The sequence below is a fragment of the Oncorhynchus gorbuscha genome, linkage group LG08 (genome assembly GCF_021184085.1).
Source record: "Oncorhynchus gorbuscha isolate QuinsamMale2020 ecotype Even-year linkage group LG08, OgorEven_v1.0, whole genome shotgun sequence".
NCBI classification, from domain to species: domain Eukaryota; kingdom Metazoa; phylum Chordata; class Actinopteri; order Salmoniformes; family Salmonidae; genus Oncorhynchus; species Oncorhynchus gorbuscha.
In genome coordinates, this window is record NC_060180.1 from 14,213,092 (window position 1) to 14,237,963 (window position 24,872).

The window sequence follows — 24,872 nt, forward strand, 5'->3', positions numbered from 1 at the left end:
ACTTATTGATCACTCATGAACGAAAACTGATCACTAGATGAAAAGCACAGACTAAGGGACTTTTTAAATATGCATTTCCATCGAGCATGCTGCAAATATTGAGATCCCAGTCAATTAGTAAAACAGAGACCAATGTTTCTGAGCTAAGCCTGATTTCGGTGATGGTTCAAGCTCACATGGATCTGATGCTAAAAAGGCACACTGAAAACGTATTCATGGTCATTACCAAAGACTCTAACTGCTGGAACATTTTTTATTACATTTGAGAAATATTGAATGTAAATATGACGTGACACCTCATTCGTTGGTGTTGTTGGCCTCCACTTTTAAGTGTTTTGGCTGGTGAGGCATCTCAACCTGTATATTTTCTTGAGCCTGGCAGTAACTAAGCAGCCCACACTCATTTGTTGAGCCCTGTTAAATAAATGTCTTCCCTCTCTCTCTACAAGTTCTCTTGTTTAATCTTCTTTCTAGTGTACAAAAAGAGAGGACACTTTAACAAGATTCATTGTCACGTAAAATGCAATGTGCAAATGAAATGTCTCCTTCATGGGGAAAACATGTAACACTTCTACACACTGAAGTGCTGAAGCTCTCTGAACCCTACAATGAGCATTGGGAAATAAAGACCTTGTACACTAGAAAGATAATGAAAGACGAGACCCTAAGGGGGAAGAAATGTCTTTAACAGTACTCAAAATAATTGTGGGCTGCTGAGTTACTGTCAGGCTCAGGAACCTATACAGGACATAATGAGATATCTCATGAAACATAATACTTTGTCATTCCACCTCAAAAAGCACAAGAAATAAGATTGTCACCAACCATCTCAGATTGTTCTGAAATCGTTTCTGTACTTAGAAACTGATAAGATTACCATTCCTGAAACATTGATCTCTGAGAAACTAAGCTAATTGTTGCACCCACATTTGCCATTTTAATTGAAAGGATTTATATAATCATGAGCATAATGCTAATGGTTTTCTATTCAAACTTGCAAAGAAAATGCTGTGACCCAATAAACAAGAGACCAGCAAAAGATAAATAGATAAAGAGGTGTGGTGGCAGTAGCAGGAACAGCGGCATCTAGTGGGCAAAACGTGGTACTTTCACACTCATTTATGATATAAATGCAAGTGACTTCAATAGCTAATTTCTCTGAACAGGGGAAAAAAACATCACCAGATTCACATGGAATACATTAAAGGTTGAAGAAACAATACTCCAAGCAGCAGCTCCATACTACTGTCAGACATAGAGAAGTGATACTGTATACTGGTTGTTGGGGTGGGATTGGTGTGGGGTGTCTGTGGATGGCAATTGATCATTTTATTGGATTATGCTTTGTACGAAAAAATTGTCCAAATCAGATGTTAGGTACTATATTTGAATCCTTTCAATTAAATTAGCCAATTTGGGTGCAATCAATTTGCTTAATTTCTCAGAGACCAAATTATATTTGAACAAAATAATGTTTCAGGAATGCTTATGATTCAACCTACAGAAACGATTTCAGAACAATCTGATATGGTGGGTGACGAAATCCTCTTCCTTGTGCTTTTTTTGAGGTGGAATGACTAAGTATTTTGGTCCATGAGACATCTCATTTTATCTTGTATAGGTTCTTGAGCCCGACAGTAACTCAGCAGCCCACGATCACTTAAGCACTGTTAGACATTTCTTCCCTCTCAAGGTCTCTTGTTTCAATCTCTTTGTAGTGCACAAGGTCTTACTTTTCCTTTTGATCTATGCATCCTATTATTTAACACCACTGCAAATCCCACGGTCACTTATTTACACAGAATTATACAAATGTAGGGTGTTAAACAACTGTTATGTGAATCACCAACAAAATTGTCAGATCAGACCAGCTATCTGACATTAGCAAACTAGTTATACACAAGAGCTTCAGAGACCACATGACAATTGAAGATAACAGCCCTGAGGTATGAAGCACTTTTAAAAGAACAAACCATTTCATTGCCTGTTGGCCTACATGTCCGGAATATGTAACACCATAAAACCATTCCCAGACTGAACATATTTTCCTTGTTACTGTACAAAGAGCATGATGTCATACTCCCTGAGACTCTTTAAAGGTAACAGTTGGCCAATTGTCAGAGAGGAAAATTCTTAATCTAACACTGATCCCTTTACATACATACAGCACAACTGTACTGTGGTTTTGAACTGATGTAAAACTAGCATTAGCTAGTTTTACAACGATTTGACACAAAAAGGTGCATGAAGAGTTAGTTTCTGAAAAAGCGACTGTATGTGTTTCTTTTCTGCTGATGACGTTACAAGCGAACCTGAAAAGCCCAAGGCAGTATCATAACTAACAAGCAGTGAACCACGGAACTGTTTTATCAAAGGTTGTTCGAAACATTACTCTTTAGATAATTACAGATAATCTACTAAATCAATCTTCTTGGTTCACAGATTGTAAGAGCCATAATGCAGAAAATAGTATTTTGCTATTTTAAGTTATTACAGTATAATTATTTATGTGAATATTTGTATATTTGTTAATATTGAGAATATTTTCTATCTATTTGGAACATTCCATTATGGATATGTGTATAGGAATCCCCCTTTGCATAGGCTAGATGCTTCATTTAGTAAATTAATTAAACTAAATTCATCCATATGATGTCATATCCGTGACATCACTGCTTAGATCAGAAGGCAATAATACATCTACGGAGCAATACAGTTTTTGACCGTGTTAAATTAATTCTCCTTGTAAACTTTTCATCACTATACTACTAAATGGAGAAGCTTTTGAATTTTTTTATTCGCATCGGACACAACTGTCTACATAGACTACTGTGGTTGCTGAGCCAATACACAGATGCAAATACTTAACACGTTTATTAAGATCCACATTCTTCATTTATGCAGCTGCAGGTTAAAGTATTTTGCAGCTCTTCCAACTTTCCCTTCTGTAGTGGGGGGCCAATGTGCATATCTGTAATGGTCACCTTAAATCAATGATTACATTTTTTTTTTTAAGACACAGGACTGATGTCAGCACCAACAGCCCTTAGCCGTGGTACAAAATACCACACCCGCTCAGGCCTTAAACGTGACATTTTAGAAACACTGTAAGCTACCTCAGGTTATGGCATGTATATGTACCGTAATGGCTGATGACAGTGACATAAGTCACATAATAACCACTGTATTAAGTCAACCTTTCAGACTCATAAAGACCTAAACGTGACAACTAACTTCCTGTGTTTTTGTAGGCTGTTACAAACTCTGCGAGAAAAAGCTTGTTGGCAAAGTATTTATTCCAGTCAGCCACATCCACACAACCCCCAGGCGTTGTTTAGTAACTGCACACTGCTCAGATGCAAAACCACTGCTTTAGCTACTTCCATATTCACATTCATAACAAGTTTTACACCGGAACTAATGAGTGACTGGGGATCTTAAAGGAAGGAGGCCCATTATTATTCATTGAACAAAGTAAACAAATACACAAATATTACTGTCAGTGGGTTACTATCTCTCCAATTAATCTAAGGTTGCTCCCCAAAGTGGTCTCATTGTTCTGCCAAATATCTTTTTTTCTTCAGGGAAAACAGACAAAGGGCTGAATAGAAAATAGAAGTGGTATCCAGATTCTCCGCCTTGAGCTCCTCTACTTACTTTACTTCAGTTGTTTTGTTTGTTGCTTTTTTCTTCTCGTCTTTGTGAAGATTGACACCTCTTCACAATTCATTATTTGCATGTGGTCGAATAGGCATGGAGACACTGCATAAAGAAAGAGTGATTGACATCTGAGGTACACAGACCACTGGAGGTGGATGGGACCAATGACGGAAAGCAATGACACACATACACTCCAAAAGAGTTCTCTGGCTGTTATTCAGAGGGTGGGGACAGTCTATGGGGACAGCCAAAGAACCCTTTAAGTTGGAGACAGCACTTGTAATACAACAACAACAAAAAACACAATATTACTTCCCCTTAATCCCTTCCCACCCAAAGTACACTCTCTGCTCTTTAAATGTCTGGCATTATTCATTCCACTTCTTTTCTGTTTTTACAGACGCAGCTTTGATTCCAGAATAAGATAATATCATCCAATTTGTCATCCCACACCTCATTACCCTGGAAACATGGTGGAGGTTGTCTTCCACTGCACAGTACCACGTAAACAGAGGATCAGGGTGATCGGACTGTCAGAGCATGCATTTGGAGTCATTGCTGTGGTGGCCAGAGCGGCACATGTCAACTATGGACTCACTAAGGGTGAAATGTAAAGTCACATACAGGAACTACTTTGAAATTAATACATTCCTCAGTTCTTCCTCATTCCTAGTGATTCTATCTGCTCTCTGAACGTGTTAGAATTGCAGCACAATCAGAGCCTGCCTTCATTGCTATAAGAAACGTGCAGGAATACTGGAGCTACACTGACCCTGGACAGGAAGTAGGATTGTGGTAACTAAGGGGCTCAGGTTAAAGGTCATTGTCTTCCCAAGATGCAAGGTGTAAATTGTTCTGACAACAGCTCTGGCACCCCTGACCCTGCTTCACTACCTTGTCTTCCCTCTCCAGTACCTGAGAATAATAAATGCTTTAAAAAATATATATTTACCCTGACTCTGAACATCTGACTCTCACAGTCCAATACTGGGGAGATTATAGGATTCTCAGGGTTGACTGACCTTTAACCTAGAAGTCCACTGTCCAATATGATTGGGATGTGGCAAAAATATTTGAAAGTCATCCATAATTAATCTCCTGGACAGGAACCTTCATAATCTCTTGTCTGTTTTAAATAGAACATCCATTTCTTATTTAGGACCTTATCCATTTTATTATAAGTCTAAAACAAATCCCCAGTTAGCTTATCTATTTCCTGAATAAAACATCCCTCATGTTCCTGTTCTCTCCCTGTTTGTCCAGTTGATTTGCTGCTCCCATGCAGGTTCAGCAAGGCCTTACACACCAGATGGGTAAAATCCCCTCTATCCGTGATGTGATGCATTTCCTTACTTCCTTGTTTACCTAAGCACATCTGGTAGATGACGGAGCCACACTTCCCATCCTGTGTGTGTGTGTGTGTGTGTGTGTGTGTGTGTGTGTGTTGTGTGCATATGCACTTCTTGCTCACAGGTTTCAGCTCAAAGCCAGAACCATGTAGTCCCCATAATCTTTACATCACCTGAATCGCCTGACAGCTAAGACAGTGATTTGACTGACATATCCATGTTAGATAAAGATCTGCGAGACTATAAAGCTGCTCTAATCTGATACACATAACCTCAGCATATGCACGATCTAGCCCAATAACCCCTTTCTCTCATGGGTCTCTTAGTTATGACTTCTTTTCTGCACAATAAATGTTCATTAGAGGATATACAGTACCAGTCAAACGTTTGGACACACCTACTCAGGTTCCCTTTATTTGGACTATTTTCTACATTGTAGAATAATAGTGACAACATCAAAACTATGAAAAAACACATGAAATGATGTAGTAACCAAAAAATTGTTAAACAAATCAAAAAATATTTTATATTTGAGATTCCTCAAAGTAGGCACCCTTTGCCTTAATGACAGCTTTACACACTCTTGGAATTCTCTCAACCAGCTTCATGAGGTAGTCACCTGGAATGCATTTAAATTTGAACAGGTGTGCCTTGTTTAAAGTTAATATGTGGAATTTATTTACTTCTTAATGCGTTTGAGCCAATCAGTTGTGTTGTGACTAGGTAGGGGTGGTATACAGAAGATAGCCCTATTTGGTAAAATGCCAAGTCCATATTATGGCAAGAACAGCTCAAATAAGCAAAGATAAATAACAGTCCATCATTACTTTAAGACATGAAGGTCAGTAAAATCTGGAAAATGTCAAGAAATGTTACATTTTCTTCAAGTGCAGTCGCAAAAACCATCAAGGGCTAAGATTAAACTGGCTCTCATGAGGACCGCCACAGGAAAGGAAGACCTAGAGTTACCTCTGCTGCAGAGGGTACGTTAATTAGGGTTACCAGCCTCAGAAATTGCAGCCCAAATAAATGCTTCACAGAGTTCAAGTAACAGACACATCTCAACATCAACTGTTCAGAGGAGACGTGAATCAGGCCTGCGTGTTCAGAGGCCTGCGTGAATCAGGCCTTCATTGTCGAATTTCTTTAAAGAAGCCACTACTAAAGAACACTAATAATAAGAAGAGCTTGCTTGCTTGGACCAAGAAACACGAGCGATGGACATTAGACCAGTGGAAATCTGTCCTTTGGTCTGTTGAGCCCAAATTTGAGATTTTGTGTTCCAACCGCCATGTCTTAGTGAGACGCAGAGTAGGTGAACGAATGATCGCAGCATGTTTAGTTCCAACCGTGAAGTATGGAGGAGGAGGTGTGATGATGTGGGGGTGCTTTGCTGGTGACACTGTTGGTGATTGATTTAGAATTCAAGGCACACTTAACCAGCATGGCAACCACAATAGTCTGCAGTGATACATCATCCAATATGGTTTGCGCTTAGTGGGACTATCTTTTGTTTTTCAACAAGACAATGACCCAACACACCTCCAGGCTGTGTATGGGCTATTTGACCAAGAAGCAGAGTGATGGAGTGCTCCATCAGATGACCTGCCCTCCATCCTTCAAGACTGTTGGAAAAACATTCCAGGTGAAGCTGGTTGAGAAAATGCCAAGAGTGTGCAAAGCTGTCGTCAAGGCAATAGGTGGCTACTTTGAATAACCTAAAGTCTAAAATATATTTTGATTTGTTTAACACTTGTTTGGTTACTACATGATTCCATATGTGTTATTTCATACTTTTGATGTCTTCTCTATTATTCTACAATGTAGAAAATAGTAAAAAATAAAGAAAATTCCCTGGAATGAGTAGGTGTGTCCAAACTTATGACTGGTACTGTATATAGATCCCGAAAGGTTTTTGTACATTTCTAAGACCGTGTTCTCTCATTATAACTTTGGTATGGACGGCAAAGGGGGCCAAGAGGCTCGCATCTTCATATGAAACGTGATTATGATACAGTCGACCCAGGATAGATTTGGGTTGTGCAACCCGATATACTAGGCCAGGAAATGTAACATAATGACACATTGTAATGTTCGCATTGTGTCAGAGACAAATGCACGTGAATGCAATATATAATGTACATGCAAATCATACCATCTCCAGAGATCTCTATAGTAGAAAAAATAATGCATTCCCTCACTCTCCAGGATGTCTTCCTTTCCCGCTGATCCAGATAAATAGGAACATTATTCACCATTAACATCTAGCGCCCCAGTCCCAAAGCAAGAGAAGGAAAAAGCCCTACATAACTTACCATATGTTTTGCACTTGCCTACACAGCAATACAGATGTAGGATCTCAAATTGACCAATGTTGTCACAGCAAAATAATCCTGCAGAAACATGATTTGAACGTTTAGTCCATAATGTTACTTGATCGGCAGTTAGGCTATTAGCTGCCTAAAAGTAAGCTATTTGAAAAGTGCAATACTGTTAATAGAACTGTTTTTTTAGTGCTGGTTTTCAGTGAATTTATGTCAATCACGAAGCTCATCTGCATATCCTGCGATGCAGGAAAATTCTCAGCAACAAAAGAATGGTCAAATTAAGATTCTACACCTGTAGTTAATTTCACTGACACCTTATCTATCAGCGTGATTTTTAAAAGCAGGGGTTTGCTCTGTGAGGCCGTTGGGCATGGCAGAGAATGCATCACATCCCAAGTCTCATTTGAAGGCACTTACTCTCTGTAATGTTCTCAAGCGCGAACCACGAATTGCTGATGCTCGCAGGACTTCAACCGTTCTGCAAGCTAACACACCTGACAAGGAACCCATATATGTAAGGTTAAAAGCAGTGAAAATTGGGTGACGTCCCACCAAATGTTCTCTCAGGTAGATGAGAAATGCAGACACAAGAAAGCACACACACACAACACAAACACTTTAGCTAAGTGGCTTGACAACATCCTTGCTACGATGACTGTTTCCTAAAAATAGCCAGACGGGAGCAGCAAGAGGTGATGTCATATGTTTTAGCAATCTCAAGGAGAGGATGTAAGCCTGAAATAAATTTGGAACATCTAGAATGTTAGAGGCTTGCCTTAAACTACTCAGCTAACAGTAAACTGTCTTAGAACCTGAGAGAAAGTGTTGTTCTGTTTAATGTATGGTTGACAACACTGCAGAGACAGGAGAAAACCATGTCCCTGTGTAGTCCTGAAAATCAGTTATTTCAGGAAAGTTTGTAACCTCGGTAGGGAACTCTATCAGACAACCAAAAAGATGGATAACCAGAGGCTCGAATCAGCTGTTGTTGTGAGTGGCCATAGCCCATAGTGCTGTAAACAGGTTGTCCAGCTCTTCCATCCCCATTGTCCAGATGTCCAGTAGAAAAGCTGGCTGCAAAGCCATGGCTTCTCCACGAAACATATATCCCACAATCCATCTGGAAAAACACTCCCACAGAGAGATGAATAGAGAACAAGGGCCAGTCTGAGCTTGGCTTAAGTTCTACCTCATGCAAATACACAAATGGAATACTCTTCTCTTATCCCTGAACACCAAGGGATTCCTCCTTCTGTTCTTTTTAGTGATGTGGGGACGATATTTTATCAATACTTTGACTCCAAGTATCGATTACTAAAAATGATTATATATATTTATGCTTTGCTAGGTAGCATTAGCCAGTGCTAGTCGGTTGTACTTGCTGCAAAACGGCAGTATTTTTCATCTTATAGCTTGTTCTCCATCTTCTTTTTAAATAGTGAGCCAACATGTTTTCAGCACTTTTATTTCCATGACTGATCAAAACAAATTTTCTCATGCTCTCTCATCTCTCTGCAGCAGACATTATAGTGAGAAATATGTTTGGAACATCAAACCGCAATATAATCGCATTATCAAATCACAATACATATAGAATCATGGGAAGCGTGAGAATTGCCATACATATCGTATCGGTACCTAAGTATCGTGATATTATCGTATCATGAGGTCCCTGGCATTTCCCAGCCCTAGTTATGTTGTCCTTTAAGTAGCAGGCAACTCTTCCCAAGGGCACTCTGTATTGCCCCCTGAACTTTCTCACATTCTTTCTGATCTACTAATTAAAGAAGACCACAAGAAGCAATAAGACTATCAATAATTCATGTTCTAAGCTTAGGGATAACTGAAGCTTCTGCACATGTAATTTGAAAAGAGACAAATCCACTCAGTTTAATTCTGTATTGGAAATGTTATTTATTTTAGCAGTGGGGGAATTGTCATTGACGCTTCCACAACTGCAAACCCTCATGGGGTAGCCACCCACTGCCAAGTGTTCCAATTCACAACCCAAGACATTGCCAGAAATAGTACCTAATCAATGCAGAGTAGAGTAAGTCTAACGGAAAGAATTCAATCTAAAAGTCACAGAGCCTTTATTGGTATGGATGCATTACATTACTTTGTATCAACAAATCCTCTCTAATATACTTCAGTGTATTTACTAAGGCTAAAATGCACGCATGGACGAAAACGTACTTCATACCAAAGGCTAAGAGCGTTTTGTACAATTTAACCCAGCAACGCTATGCAAATGGATTGTGACTGGTATAGTGCAACGGGGGTTTGGCAACGGGGACAGAGAGTACTGCTGAGGGCACACTGTGTTGGCACCCGACACAGCAGCCTGGTCCAAATCCCCCACTGGTGGCTCGAATCAGGTCGCAAGTTGCCTGTGGAGAGGGAAAAGGTTCTGGAAAGAGCTGGTCTTTAGAGAGACGGGCTGCTCACATACTCCCTCACACACACACCACTCTTCCTATCATATTCATCTGCCACTGGAGGTCCATACCAAGGATGGGATGGATTGGATAGAGTGAGAAAGACAGAAAGAGAATGAAAGAGAGTGAAAGCAAAAAATAGTGAACATTTGAGAGACAGGGATTAAATCCTTGGCGAAGAGACACAATGCTGCTATTTTCCTGTGCTGCTCTTAGAGACATAGTCATGGTAGTTGTCTCGTCTCGTGACCTGCCAGGTCACTAGGTCGCTGTAGTGTTTGTTTAGTCTGCCTGGAAAGCAATCATTACAGTGTTTACACTGAGCTGTAAGGGAGCGCTTAAAACCACCCCATTATGCTGCAGAGTTGACAGGCGAACGAGCTAACCACTAATTCTTTATCAACTGGACCCGTGCTACTGAAATAACTCTGACACACGACGAAGACAGATCCAATTACCCAGCTAAGGACACCAGCGCTCTCTTTGTCCAGGGTCTTCCTCTTGTCAATGAGCTTCTCCACTAATGATGTACTCCAAGTCTAGTACTGGTGGTTGTTTGGGATCATGACATTGTCAGTCCTCTTCTCTGTTTGGTACAGCACATACGGGGCCTCATCTGAACTCATCTCCTGCTAATCATGACAGTCTTGAGGAGGATGTTGCTATGGGGATGTTTGTGGCAGCCATAATGATGTTGTTTAACAGTGACCTGTGTTTGTGAAGGATCTCCAATCTCCTATTCCTTCCTGGCAGAAAAGTATTTGAGGAAATGTCTTCGTGGGAAAGTATTCTGTCAACAACTGAGCTGTCGAATGGATTCAAGACAAATCTTTCAGGAGCTGAGAAATGAATGGAGACATTAAAAAGTGATTCTGTTGTCTGAGAATTTCCTGTATCATTACTGTAGATGCCTAATGCTGAAATTATGTGCAGTTACATACTAAACGCTTTGCAACACCAAAAAGTACAGCATGACCTGAATCAAATGAATGTACTAGGAAAATTGGAAAATTGAACAGTATGAAACGGAACTCTTCCTGACAAGACAATTTCTCAAAATCCACTCAACCCAGCCGGCACACATCAACCTGGTCTCAGAGCATTTCATATTATTCTGTACGTAAATTCGAGACACTCCATTTCGTATGATATGTTCCGTTTAGTATAGTATGTATTAATTTGTGGACGTCCATAATCAATTACGTATGATATGTTACGAATTACAATTCATATGATATGAACAAATATGTAAATGTATAATATGTTAAGAATAAAAAAAATGTACAATATGTTACAAATTTGCAAAAATGTATGATATGTTATGAATTTCCAATTGGTTGTGGTTAACGTTAGCTAGGTGGCTAATGGTAACATTAGGCTAGGGGTTAGAGGTAGGGGTTAGGATTAAGGTTAGGAGATAGGTTAAAGGGTTAACATTAGCTAGCTAGCTAACGTTAACTAGGCTAGGGGTTAGGGTTAAGGTTAGGAGTTAGGTTAAATGGTTAAGATTAGGGTTAGGGGAGGGGTTAGCTAACATGCCAAGTAGTTGCAAAGAATCTAAAAAGTAGTTGAAAAGTTGCTAATTAGCTAAAATGCTAAATTGTCCATGATGACATTCGAACACGCAACCTTTGGGTCCTATCTATCCATCCACCCCGACCAACCACCATCCTTTTGTTTCTTGCCTTAAGTAACCTTCTGTCTTATGTAACCATACCAAGCGTCACATATGATACTAATTTGAGTGTCCTCGGAATTACATTTACTATGTTACGTCTAGTCTATGAGACCAGGTAACGCACGCACGCACACACGCACACACACACACACACATTCTTTCTTCCTACCGTTGCAGTCTTTAATCAGTGTAATGTCTCATAGGACTGACATCATGAGAGGCTGTCTAACATGCCCTAGATCACGGCTTTGACCTTTGAGTCCCCCTATGATTTCAGAACGCTATTTCTCTATAGTCTCACTACAGCTTGTAGTAGTCATGTATTGCCTGAAAACTGCAATTGTTCAGGCCCCTGCCATCGAGAGCGAGTAAAACTGGCATCTTAAGGTTTAGACCTCATCAAAAAGTATTGACATAACCAAAGCCAAGTGTAAGACTTATAACCTTCCTCCTTCAGTCAATCTTTCTTCATCCTCTCACTACTCTGTCCTTCATGATTTGCATAATCGGATCCATTTTGTTTTTACACAGCTTGGTGTCTGCATGGCAGTGTGGGCAGTTTCTTGTATTTTTCACTCTGTTCCTGACTAATGACAGAAAATTCCATTGAAAAAATCAATATCTGAAGCCTTGAATACATTGAAACAATGATCCGGTGGGTGCTGCTTCAGGAGCTGGGAGGCACTCCACTCAGACTGAATAAATAAAAACAGCTCCGCTGGCAGACACACACACACATACACACACCCTCCAAAAGACTAAACAGAGAAATGGGAATAAATGAGAGCCAGGATCCAATGAGGCCAGATGCATCAGCCTAATTTCTCAGTCTGTTGCTCAGGTACAGACCTGACAGAGAGCCAACATCAAGCTCAGACAGAACATGCAGGTCCAACTCCAAATTGACCGCTTTTTTGGGTCAAATATTTCCAGGAGAAACCAAAGGAAAAAGTTGAAGTAGGCTTGGGCTGTTACTTTAGAGAGACTCAATAACTGGAAGTAGCCTTTGCTTGTGCAAGCCAGAACAGCTCAAAGGAGTATCTCCTGTTTCTGTAGCATGAGGCAGCTTGATGTACAAGTACACCCCATGGACAAGACGCTTGTCTATCACAGGGCCTTCCCCCAATCTATCTCCTTAGGGCCAAGCATAGATGTATCAGGTCCCATTTTTATAGTCTTTGGTATGACTCGGCCAGGGATCAAACTCCCAACCTTCCAATCTCTGGACAGACACTAACCACAAGGCCACTGAGTTGGTCTTACAATCCTGTTAATGCTACACAGGTTGTGAGTGCTTCTATCTGAGAGGATAGAGGAATCAATCTATTGATGATAATCAATGAACAAACAAATTCTTGCCCAAACACACACAGCTTGAACAGCTCTATACTCTATAGCTCTAGGCCAGACTGTTGGCTCAGAGGGCTGTTAGCTAACATATTGGTTTATTCATTAGATTTGCTATTCTGTTTACTTTTGGTAGAGCTAGATCTTTTCAGATTGGCCCTGGACCAGGTGTGCACTTGAGGAAAACCAAATTAGGAAACCTTATGGACTCAGCAGAACTTTGTAAAAAACCCACCACTTAAAGTAAACCTTGCATAACTCAGCCCAGAACACATCCACTTACTAAACAGGTCCTTTAATTCAGTTGACCAACTCACTCTTACTGAAAACCAAAAAAACACAAACTCTTATAGAATGCATACCAGAATTTCTATACATTTCAGGGTACTTCCTGCTCTACCTGTCGCTTAGATCTGTCTGTCTACAGTGCAGCTAATGTATTGGTTAAACTCATTTCTTAGGATAATAGAACCTTCATACTTAACACTGAAAGCTATTAAGTGGACATTAGCAGCATATTGTGGTGTTATACACCACAAACTGAGAGAGCAAACTACTACTCTGTGCTGGCTCAGAGGTTGTTCCTGTCTCCTGATCCTACAGAGAAGGCAGGGAGGGTACAGCCCCGCACAGTGCACACACAGAGAGCACGCAGAGGTCCCACACCACCTGTGTCTGGGTACAGACGTGAGACAGACATCAGCGGACACATCTGGAGGGAGGCAGGGAGGAGGACAGACGGGAAGGGAATTCCTGGGCTGGCTTATCTCTCACAGCTGACACACGGGTCACCAAGGTTGGCGATGCGGGTAGGGTAGTTGGGTGGGATTTTTTTATTTTTAGGAATAGGGTGGTGGGAATTCTGTCAGGGACACATATTAAGTTGGACAGTAGAAGTGAGGTGATGAGGAAAATCTGAGAGTTGATGTTTATCGTGGGTGTGTTTCAAAGGAGTGATGGGAGTGAGTGCAGTACACAAAATCCATGAGAATATCCTAATGTCAAAGTGTATGTACTATCTCAGTAGCGTTGCAGTGAAATCTGATAGATCTCAGGGGTCTTATCCCTACTGGTCTAGTCTATGCATCTATGGTGGTCCATCAAACCTGGCAGACTAAACTAACTGGAGGGAGATCATGTCTCCTGCACAGTGTCCAAGCCAAGGAGTGTAAGTTACACATGCAAACGCAATGATTAAGCCAAGTATAAAATACGTGAAGGCCTATGGCTGCTTCAGACCTAATACCTGGCCCAAGTCTCCTTGCTTCTGGAAATGCTTAGCTTGTACTGTATATATATGAACAGTGTGTATATATGCAGTTGATTTCACAAATACTCCACAGGATTCCCAGTTCTCATGCCTGGTGTTATATTCCACAGTCTGGAAGAGAAAAAGGTGTTGAGAGAAAAAAACAACCTCTCGAGTCCACTTCACCCTCATTCTTTATCAACTATCATCACTCAACTCTTCAGAGAGACTAAACCATAAAAGTGCCTCGACATTTGTTAAGTGAAATATTTCTTCCCCTCCATGAAACTGTATCAGCCCTCATACTGTAGAATCGTTTCCCATAGCTCTTACTACAGCCATGGGCACAGCATATGCTCGCTGAAAAGCAACACATCTGATCATTGTTTACTCCATATGTTAATGTTCTTGTATCTTCCCAAATTCAAAACAAACCATTTCACTAGCCCCCGAAACATCCATATTCCTTTGGAAGCCAAGATGCCTGTCGTGATGAAGGTCTGATGTAGGACTTTAGGATGTGCAGTGGAATATAGAATGATGACTTACTGGTTTTTTTCTAGTGCCAGGACCAGTTGTTCACCTTCCGCCTCCACCACCAGCTTCAGTGATGCAGGATGACTCTAGAACACAAACACAGGACACCAGAGGTGAGGGGACGGGACACCCAGCATGGCTGACACATACTGGACAGGAAGCATGCGGGCATGCTGGGAAAGGGCCAGGAAGAGGGATTCCAGTTCCCAGATCCATTGCTTTGGTGGTTGTCATGACTAGGGCCCTGTTTTCCTGACTACGTAACCTGACCAGGGAAAGCTCTGGACTCTAGCCATGACAGCTGACTTCTTGATGAGCACATACACTACCGTTCAAAAGTTTGGGGTCACTTATAAATGTCCTTGTTTTTGAAAGAAAAACACATTTTTGGTCCATTAAAATAACATCAAATTGGCTTAAGGACAACAAATGTAAACTTCCGACTTCAACTGTAGATACTACCTCAACTAACTGGTACCCCCGCACATAAGACTCTGTACCGGCACCCCCCTGTATATATTGTTCTTTTTTACTGCTCCTCTTTGTTTACTTGTTACATTTATCTCTTATTCTTATCCATATTTTTTTAAACTGCACTGTTAGTTAAGTAAGCATTTCACTGTAAGGTCTACCTACGCCTGTTGTATTCAGAGCATGTGACTAATAACATTTGATCTGATTTAGTGTATGTATGGTGCCTCTCCGTTACTAATTCTCCATCCGAGGATGATCATGGCCTTAGACACCTCCATTAGTACCTTTCATGATTTCCCATAGTTAGGTTAAAAACTGGACTCTGTTCATTCAGAACATTAGAGACGTTTATAAAAGATCAACAGTAATGTAAAAAATGATCTAATGAAAACATGAAATAAAAAAATTCCACCCTAGGTCTACAGCAATAATCTACCATGTCAGGTTGATGTTGGTCAGAAATCAACAGCAAAAACGTTTCTGTTTTTGCAGAGCAAGCAGTGTTGTTCCTTGAGTGCAAGAACAACATTTTGATGATTGTCTGCATATTTCAGTGCTGACTGACACAAATTTTCCCAGACCTCCTGCCTTTTTAACACTCATGAGTTATGACCCTGACACTAATTTCCCCAGACCTCCTGCCTTTTTAACACTCATGAGTTATGACCCTGACACTAATTTCCCCAGACCTCCTGCCTTTTTAACACTCATGAGTTATGACCCTGACACTAATTTTCCTGCCTTTTTAACACCATGAGTTAGACCTCCCAGACCTCCTCCTTTTAACACTCATGAGTTATGACCCTGACACTAATTTCCCCAGACCTCCTGCCTTTTTAACACTCATGAGTTATGACCCTGACACTAATTTCCCCAGACCTCCTGCCTTTTTAACACTCATGACTTATGACCCTGACACTAATTTCCCCAGACCTCCTTCCTTTTTAACACTCATGAGTTATGACCCTGACACTAATTTCCCCAGACCTCCTTCCCCAGACCTCCTTCCCTGAGTTTAACACTCATGAGTTATAACACTAATTTCCCCAGAGTTGAGTTATGACCCTGACACTAATTTCCCCAGACCTCCTGCCTTTTTAACACTCATGAGTTATGACCCTGACACTAATTTCCCCAGACCTCCTGCCTTTTTAACACTCATGAGTTATGACCCTGACACTAATTTCCCCAGACCTCCTGCCTTTTTAACACTCATGACTTATGACCCTGACACTAATTTCCCCAGACCTCCTTCCTTTTTAACACTCATGAGTTATGACCCTGACACTAATTTCCCCAGACCTCCTTCCTGTTTAACACTCATGAGTTATGACCGAACTGGCCCATGGGAAAAGGGGGGCTTGACAGCAGCTGGGGATCTCTGTCTGTCGCACAGTTTATGACAGGCTATCAGATACTGTATCACACACACACACACACACACACACACACACACACACACACACACACACACACACACACACACACACACACACACACACACACACACACACACACACACACACACACACACACACACACACACACACACACACACACACACACACACACACAGGGATGGAGAGCCTCCTGCTAGGAAAAGGTCATGTTGTCATTTGAACTATTTTACTACCCACGTAGAAGCAGGTACACAGACAAGCAGCCAGGCATGTTGGCGGCACCTTGAGAGATGAAGATAGACAGACAGGCAGAGATAAAGATAGACAGGCAGAGATAAAGAAAGACAGACATGCAAAGACAGAACAACCAGTATTTTGTCCCAGTCAGATAAGGGCAAATTCATCGTAACAGAGAGATACTGAGACTCGTATTTTTCACTTTAAAATTCACTTTTTAAAAACCAAAGACTGCAAAGCTAAACAAACCATACAACACTATTTAACAATGTCCACAGAAAAGTTTACAAAAACATATTTACTTGAACTGTGCAGTAAAGTTTGGTAATCAAATGATGGTTTGTGCTGTTGGTGCCGTCATTCTGTTACAAATGTTGTATCTGCACTGATCTTCAAGTGAACGTGTTTTTGTAAAATGTTCAGTAGAAATTGTTAAAAGTAGTCCTTGTTCATAGAGTTGTATAGTTTGTGGGTCCATTTGTGGTTTAGAAGGCAGGGCGGTTCATGTCAGGTCATCACCCAATTGTCCTGACTCACCACCACCAAGATATTGGCTTGCTACCTCTTGTTGCACCGAGAACAGTTCAATAAAACCTAAAGGGGTGGAAGGAAAAACGAGTTTGGTATCATCTCTGATAAAATAACCAACTCAATCATTGTTAAACTCAATAATATGTTGGAATGGTCAACATGGCTATAACAGCTGGCTCGTGAGCTATACAAATACACATTGTTGTCAAACTCAATTGATTATGTAGTGTCATGACAATGGAATACCTCTCTAATAAAATGTAATTAACTTTCACCAGAATTATGTCCAAACTAAATAACTAGAATCTCTTCATTGTTCCGGACAAAGGTATAATATAACACATTCTGATGAATTACTGGTGCATCATGACTCCTTCTCATTTCAGAGATGTTGTTGATTTGCTAATACCCTCCCCATGTCAGCCAAGTAAAGCACAAGTTCAGCATTCAGGGAGAGTGTGTAATTGAGACACTAACATAGAAAAAAACCACCCCCTCAGAGGGTGTGGTATTTCCTCCAGCTAGGAAAAACCTATCCACTCATGTATAATCTGAGGGATAAATCTTGGAAAGCCATGGCTGTTTTAAATATTCTGGGAGTACTACTCAACACCCACGCGTTTCCCTTGTCGGGAATGGTTTCCCTATGGTGAAGGTGGGGGATCCCGGATTTCAAAAATGTATTTCTCTCCCCAAGTCCTAGTGGGCTGAACGCATCGTGTTTCCCCGTCTGAAGCTGCCCTAATATACCCTAAAACCAGATACTCAATTGCAGAACATGCTTAATTGGTTAGAGACCCCATGTAATAGCAGAGATTAAATGTGCTGATTTACCTGGTTTTAATAACTCAATGGATTTCAGGCATTACACATGGTTCATAGAAAGAAAGTCTAATAGGTCTTGTATATATTTGCTTACAGTTCTGGTATGTCAAGGATAACAAGTGTTAGGGTGCATTTGCTAGCCATCTGCAAGTACGCTCACCCTTCCAATACATTTTAGCACAATGGTTAGATGGTTTCAAATCCGGTTGCTACCTGACTTTGTTTCAAAACCAGACAGTTTAAGGGAAAAAAGGCAGTCTTCCGGCAGTGGTAAACCATTTCAAAATGTTGCTTTTCATGCACTGCTGATTTGTAGAGTATAGGAGCCTGGCGAGTTGGGGGAATAATTTCACAGTGTGTGGAGCCTCAGGGCCTAGCTCATACTAAACAAACAACAGAGGGGCCATTCAACGCCGTAGGGAGCGAGCTTTGAGGAAAAAGCAGAAAGAGGAATCAGCCGAGGATAAACAGAAATGGGGAATTATTAGGAGCTCACGACTGGAACAACACAGGAGACCTGATGCAAGTGAGCAGGCAGGCTAGCATCTGCGCTTGGCTGAGCTATAGTAGGAGCAGATTATTAGCATTAGCCAAGGCCGCTAAGTGGCCACTTTATGAATATTTACCCTGGACTTGAGCTGGCTGAGTGGTTTGCGCTGCCGCCCTTCCAGCAGGAGAGGTACCGTGGTGTCATAGCGTTGGGGCTTAGGGACAGCACTGTGCAGCACACTCTGGTCCAAGCTTTTCCCTGTTAAAAGATCAATAACAGTGATTAATGATGTGATGTAATCAATGTAAATGGTTTGTACTGAGTGGGCATGGTTAGCGCGAGTCTATCTGGTCTCTGTTAAGTACTGCTATCACTTGACCTGAGGAGGCCTAACTGAGAGCATGTATATTACTGTATAATGAGAATGACATAACACCTTCAATGGTAGTGGCAGCAGTCAACCATGAGATTATGGAGAATGACATAACATTGTTATCATACTTAAAATGTTAGTCTTTTGAACATGTGATTGTTTCATCATTTAGCTTCAGGCCACCTCAAGTCAAATGTGTTGCTCTATTGAATGGTTCATCAACTAGATTCAGCTGCGGAGTGATTTTTCAAAAGTATGTGGACACCTACTCGTCAGACATCTCATTCCAAAATCATGGGTATTAACATGGAGTTGGTTCCCCCTTTGCTGCTATAATAGCCTCCACTCTTCTGGGAAGGCTTTCCACTAGATGTTGGAACATTGTCGCGGGGATTTGCTTCCATTCAGCCACAAGAGCACTAGTGAGGTCGGGCACTGATGTTGGGCAAGTAGGCCTGGCTCGCTGTTGGCGTGCCAATTCATCCCGGAGGTGATCTATGGGGTTGTGGTCCGAGCTCTGTGCATGCCAGTCAAGTTCTTCCACACCGATCTCGACAAACCATTTCTGTATGGACCTCGCTTTGTGCGAGAGGGCATTTGTATGCTGACACAAGAAAGCGCCTTCCCCAAACCTTTGGCACAAAGTTGGAAGCACAGAATCGTCTAGAATGCCATTGTATGCTGTAGCATTAAGATTCCCTTCACTGGAACTATGGGGCCTCGTAGAACCATGAAAAAAAGCCAGACCATTATTCCTCCTCCACCAAACTGTACAGTTGGCACTATGCATTGGGGTAGGTAGCGTTCTCCTGGCATCCGCCAAACCCAGATTCATCCATCGGACTGCCAGATGGTGACTGTCGGACTGCCAGATGGTGAAGCTTCATTCATCATTCTAACCCTAGGAAGCTCTTTGCCACCTTCTCCTCCCTCCTGAATCCTCCTCCCCCCCCCCTCCTCCCTCTCTGCAGACGACTTCGTCAACCATTTTGAAAAGAAGGTCGACGACATCCGATCCTCGTTTGCTAAGTCAAACGACACCGCTGGTTCTGCTCACACTGCCCTACCCTGTGCTCTGACCTCTTTCTCCCCTCCCTCTCCAGATGAAATCTCGCGTCTTGTGACGGCCGGCCGCCCAACAACCTGCCCGCTTGACCCTATCCCCTCCCCTCTTCTCCAGACCATTTCCGGAGACCTTCTCCCTTACCTCACCTCGCTCATCAACTCATCACTGACCGCTGGCTACGTCCCTTCCGTCTTCAAGAGAGCGAGAGTTGCACCCCTTCTGAAAAAACCTACACTCGATCACTCCGATGTCAACAATTACAGACCAGTATCCCTTCTTTCCTTTCTCTCCAAAACTCTTGAACGTGCCGTCCTTGGCCAGCTCTCCCGCTATCTCTCTCTGAATGACCTTCTTGATCCAAATCAGTCAGGTTTCAAGACTAGTCATTCATTTGAGACTGCTCTCCTCTGTATCACGGAGGCGCTCCGCACTGCTAAAGCTAACTCTCTCTCCTCTGCTCTCATCCTTCTAGATCTATCGGCTGCCTTCGATACTGTGAACCATCAGATCCTCCTCTCCACCCTCTCCGAGTTGGGCATCTCCGGCGCGGCCCACGCTTGGATTGCGTCCTACCTGACAGGTCGCTCCTACCAGGTGGCGTGGCGAGAATCTGTCTCCTCACCACGCGCTCTCACCACTGGTGTCCCCCAGGGCTCTGTGCTAGGCCCTCTCCTATTCTCGCTATACACCAAGTCACTTGGCTCTGTCATAACCTCACATGGTCTCTCCTATCATTGCTATGCAGACGACACACAACTAATCTTCTCCTTTCCCCCTTCTGATGACCAGGTGGCGAATCGCATCTCTGCATGTCTGGCAGACATATCAGTGTGGATGACGGATCACCACCTCAAGCTGAACCTCGGCAAGACGGAGCTGCTCTTCCTCCCGGGGAAGGACTGCCCGTTCCATGATCTCGCCATCACGGTTGACAACTCCATTGTGTCCTCCTCCCAGAGCGCTAAGAACCTTGGTGTGATCCTGGACAACACCCTGTCGTTCTCAACCAACATCAAGGCGGTGGCCCGTTCCTGTAGGTTCATGCTCTACAACATCCGCAGAGTATGACCCTGCCTCACACAGGAAGCGGCGCAGGTCCTAATCCAGGCACTTGTCATCTCCCGTCTGGATTACTGCAACTCGCTGTTGGCTGGGCTCCCTGCCTGTGCCATTAAACCCCTTCAACTCATCCAGAACGCCGCAGCCCGTCTGGTGTTCAACCTTCCCAAGTTCTCTCACGTCACCCCGCTCCTCCGTTCTCTCCACTGGCTTCCAGTTGAAGCTCGCATCCGCTACAAGACCATGGTGCTTGCCTACGGAGCTGTGAGGGGAACGGCACCTCAGTACCTCCAGGCTCTGATCAGGCCCTACACCCAAACAAGGGCACTGCGTTCATCGACCTCTGGCCTGCTCGCCTCCCTACCACTGAGGAAGTACAGCTCCCGCTCAGCCCAGTCAAAGCTGTTCGCTGCTCTGGCCCCCCAATGGTGGAACAAACTCCCTCACGACGCCAGGACAGCGGAGTCAATCACCACCTTCCGGAGACACCTGAAACCCCACCTCTTTAAGGAATACCTAGGATAGGATAAGTATTCCCCCCCCCCTTTTAAGATTTAGATGCACTATTGTAAAGTGACTGTTCCACTGGATCTCATAAGGTGAATGCACCAATTTGTAAGTCGCTCTGGATAAGAGCGTCTGCTAAATGACTTAAATGTAAATGTAAATGCAAAAAAAGCAGTTCCAATGCTCCAGAGTCCAATGGAAGCGAGCTTTACATGCTTGGCATTGTGCATGGTGATCTTAGGCTTTTGTGCGGCTGCTCGGCCATGGAAACCCATTTCTTGGGTTTCTCCCAACAAAAATCCCTGAGCTTTTCAGTAAGGTCATTCTACTGCCAATGTATGTCTGTTGATTACATGGCTGTGTGTTCGATTTTATATACCTGTCAGCAACGGGTGTGGTTGACATAGCCGAATCCACTCATTTGAAGGGGTGTCCACATACTCTTGTGTACAGTATATAGTGTATAATACTTGACTAAAACATACTTTTTTCAAACTTTGCTTACATTTGTATACGATCACATATATCTCGCTATTATGGATGGAAATACTTTGGAACAGATTTCCAAAATTAAAATCACTGATTTGATTTTTGTTTTTTTACAGACATTTATGTTCAACCCCCCCAAAAACGATAGCATTTGGGGAAACCTGCTCTATTGTTTAAATTACCTTAAATGTATTACACACTAAGTGCCCCATTTATGTAAGGGTTTTATTTTACTTGAGTGAACCAAACTGACCGACTGTTGGTAAAAAAAAACATTCACATTAAATAGAACTACGACACAGATCCATTTGAAAAAAAGACAATAAAGAGGCCCTCAGACAAATTGTACAGCACTGTAGACATATTACCTCTTGATATTGCCTTTTCCAAACACAATGCAAGCTCTCTATTATTCTACTGTGAAACAGTGGTGTCCCCAAAGGGTATCTGTTCTGCAGTAAGACCACAGACACAACATCAATAATGGATGGTTTCACACAGCTCACCGGGAACACAGCTTTACCAATATCTCTCAACAGCACTACTGCACCAACCAACCTATTGCTGTGCTGTACATTAAAGCTCTTACTCTGTTATACTGGGAATCAATATGAAGCTCTTTCTCCCACAATGTTTTGTTCTATTGTAAATCTATTATTTTTAGCATCGAAAAAACTTCTTTACCCTCCTAGTAATGTGAATTCACCGGGGGTAATACACAGTTAGCTAGTTAGACAAGCTAGACACACACTGAAAATGCAGTACTTGAGAAAGCTGTCCATTTGAGTACGTACAGTGCCTTCAAAAAGTATTCACACCCCTTGACTGTATAGCCTGAATTTGAAATGGATAAAATGTAGATATTTTGTCACTGGCCTACACACAATATCCCATAATATCAAAGTTGAATTTTTACAAATTCATTAATAATGAAAAGCTGAAATGTCTTGAGTCAATAACTATTCAACCACTTTGTTATGGCAAACCTAAATAAGTTCAGGAGTAAAAATTTGCTGAACAAGTCATACGTTTCAAGGACTCACTTTGTGTGCAATAATAGTGTTTAACATGATTTTTGAATGACTACCTCATCTCTGTACCCCACACATACAGTTAATTGTAAGGTTCCTCAGTCGAGCAGTGCATTTCAAAACACAGACTCAACCACAAAGACCAGGGAGGTTTTCCAATGCCTCACAAAGAATGGCATCTATTGGTAGATGAGTAAAATAAAAAGCAGACATTGAATATCCCTTTGAGCAGGGTAAAGTTATTCGTTACACTTTGGATGGTGTATCAATACACCCAGTCACCACAAAGATACAGGCATCCTTCCTAACTCAGTTGCCAGAGAGGAAGGAAACTGCTCAGAGAATTCACCATGAGGCCAACGGTGAGTGTAAAACAGGTACAGAGTTTAATGGCTGTGATAGGAGAAAACTAAGAATGGATCAACAACATTTGTAGTTACTCCACAATACTAACCTAATTTGCAACAACGTTTGCAACAAAGCACCAAAGTAATACTGCAAGAAATGTGACAAAGCAACAAACTTTTTGTCCTGATTACCAAGTGTTATGCTTTGGGCAAATCCAATACAACACATTACTGAGTACCACTCTCCATATTTTCAAGCATAGTGGTGGCTGCATCATATTATGGGTTTGCTTGTAATCATTAAGGACTGGGGGGTGTTTCAGCATAAAAAAGAAACATAATAGAGCTAAGCAAATCCAAACCTGGCCTACATAGTAGAATAATAGAGAAGACATCAAAACTATGAAATAACATATATGGAATCATGTAGGAAGCAAAAAAGTGTTAAACAAATCAAAATGTATTTTATATTTTAAATTCTTCAAAATAGCCACCCTTTGACTTGATGACAGCTTTGCACACATTCGGCATTCTCTCAACCAGCTTCACCTGGAATGCTTTCAGTCTTGAAAGAGTTCCCACATATGCTGAGGACTTGTTGGCTACTTTTCCTTCACTCTGTGGTCCAACTCATCCAACACGACAATCGGGTGATTGTGGAGGCCAGGTCATCTGATGAGGCACTCCATCACTCTCCTTCTTGGTCAAATAGCCCTAACATAACCTAGAGGTGTGTTGGGTCATTGTCCTGTTGAAAAATAAATCACAGACAGTGTCACCATCAAAGCACCCCCACACCATCACAACTCCTACTCCATGCTTCATAGTGGGAACCACACATGCAGAGATCATCCGTTCACCTACTCTGCATCTGAAAGACACGGCGGTTGGAAACAAAAATCTCAAATTTATACTCATCAGACCAAAGGACAGTTTTTCCACCGGTCTAAGTCCATTGTTTGTGTTTCTTGGCCCAAGCAAGTCTCTTCTTATTATTGGTGTCCTTTAGTAGTGATTTCTTTGCAGCAATTCGACCATGAAGGCTTGATTCACACAGTCTCCTCTGAACAGTTGAAATGTGTCTGTTACTTGAACTCTGTGAAGCATTTATTTGGGCTGCAATCTGAGGTGCAGTTAACCCTAAAGAACCTCTGCAGCAGAGGTAACTCTGGGTCTTCCTTTCTGTAGAGATCCTCATGAGTGGTGGTCCTCACACCCTGATCTGCTTCACATGTCTTGTGCTTGTCTCAAAACTCCACTAGGTGTCTCTCATTTTCCCCATTATCCCTTGTGTATTTATACCTGCGTTTTCTGTTTGTCTGTTGCCAGTTCGTCTTGTTTTGTCAGGTCTTACCAGCATGTTTCCTGTTCAAATTTTTATTTTCTAGTCTTCCCAGTTCTGACGTTTCTGCCTGTCCTGACCTTGAGCCTGCCTGCCGTCCTGTACCTGCCTGACTC

General features: G+C 42.0%; 1 protein-coding gene and 1 long non-coding RNA gene across 3 annotated transcripts in view; one reads left to right on the plus strand and one right to left on the minus strand.

The window, feature by feature from the left end:
- Positions 1–5,018, plus strand: part of LOC124041231 — a 32,811-nt gene extending 27,793 nt beyond the window's left edge. Inside the window, exon 3 of the long non-coding RNA XR_006839903.1 lies at positions 4,061–5,018. This is a non-coding gene — a long non-coding RNA (uncharacterized LOC124041231). The remainder of the gene's footprint in view (positions 1–4,060) is intronic.
- LOC124041230 (disintegrin and metalloproteinase domain-containing protein 12-like) overlaps positions 1–24,872 on the minus strand; it is a 144,429-nt gene that overhangs the window by 69,701 nt on the left and 49,856 nt on the right. For both annotated transcript variants that reach the window (XM_046358582.1, XM_046358581.1), the window contains exons 2-3: positions 18,679–18,800; positions 14,598–14,671 (exon numbers count right to left, since the gene is read on the minus strand). In XM_046358582.1, the coding sequence (XP_046214538.1) occupies positions 14,598–14,671; positions 18,679–18,800 (196 nt within the window). The remainder of the gene's footprint in view (positions 1–14,597; positions 14,672–18,678; positions 18,801–24,872) is intronic.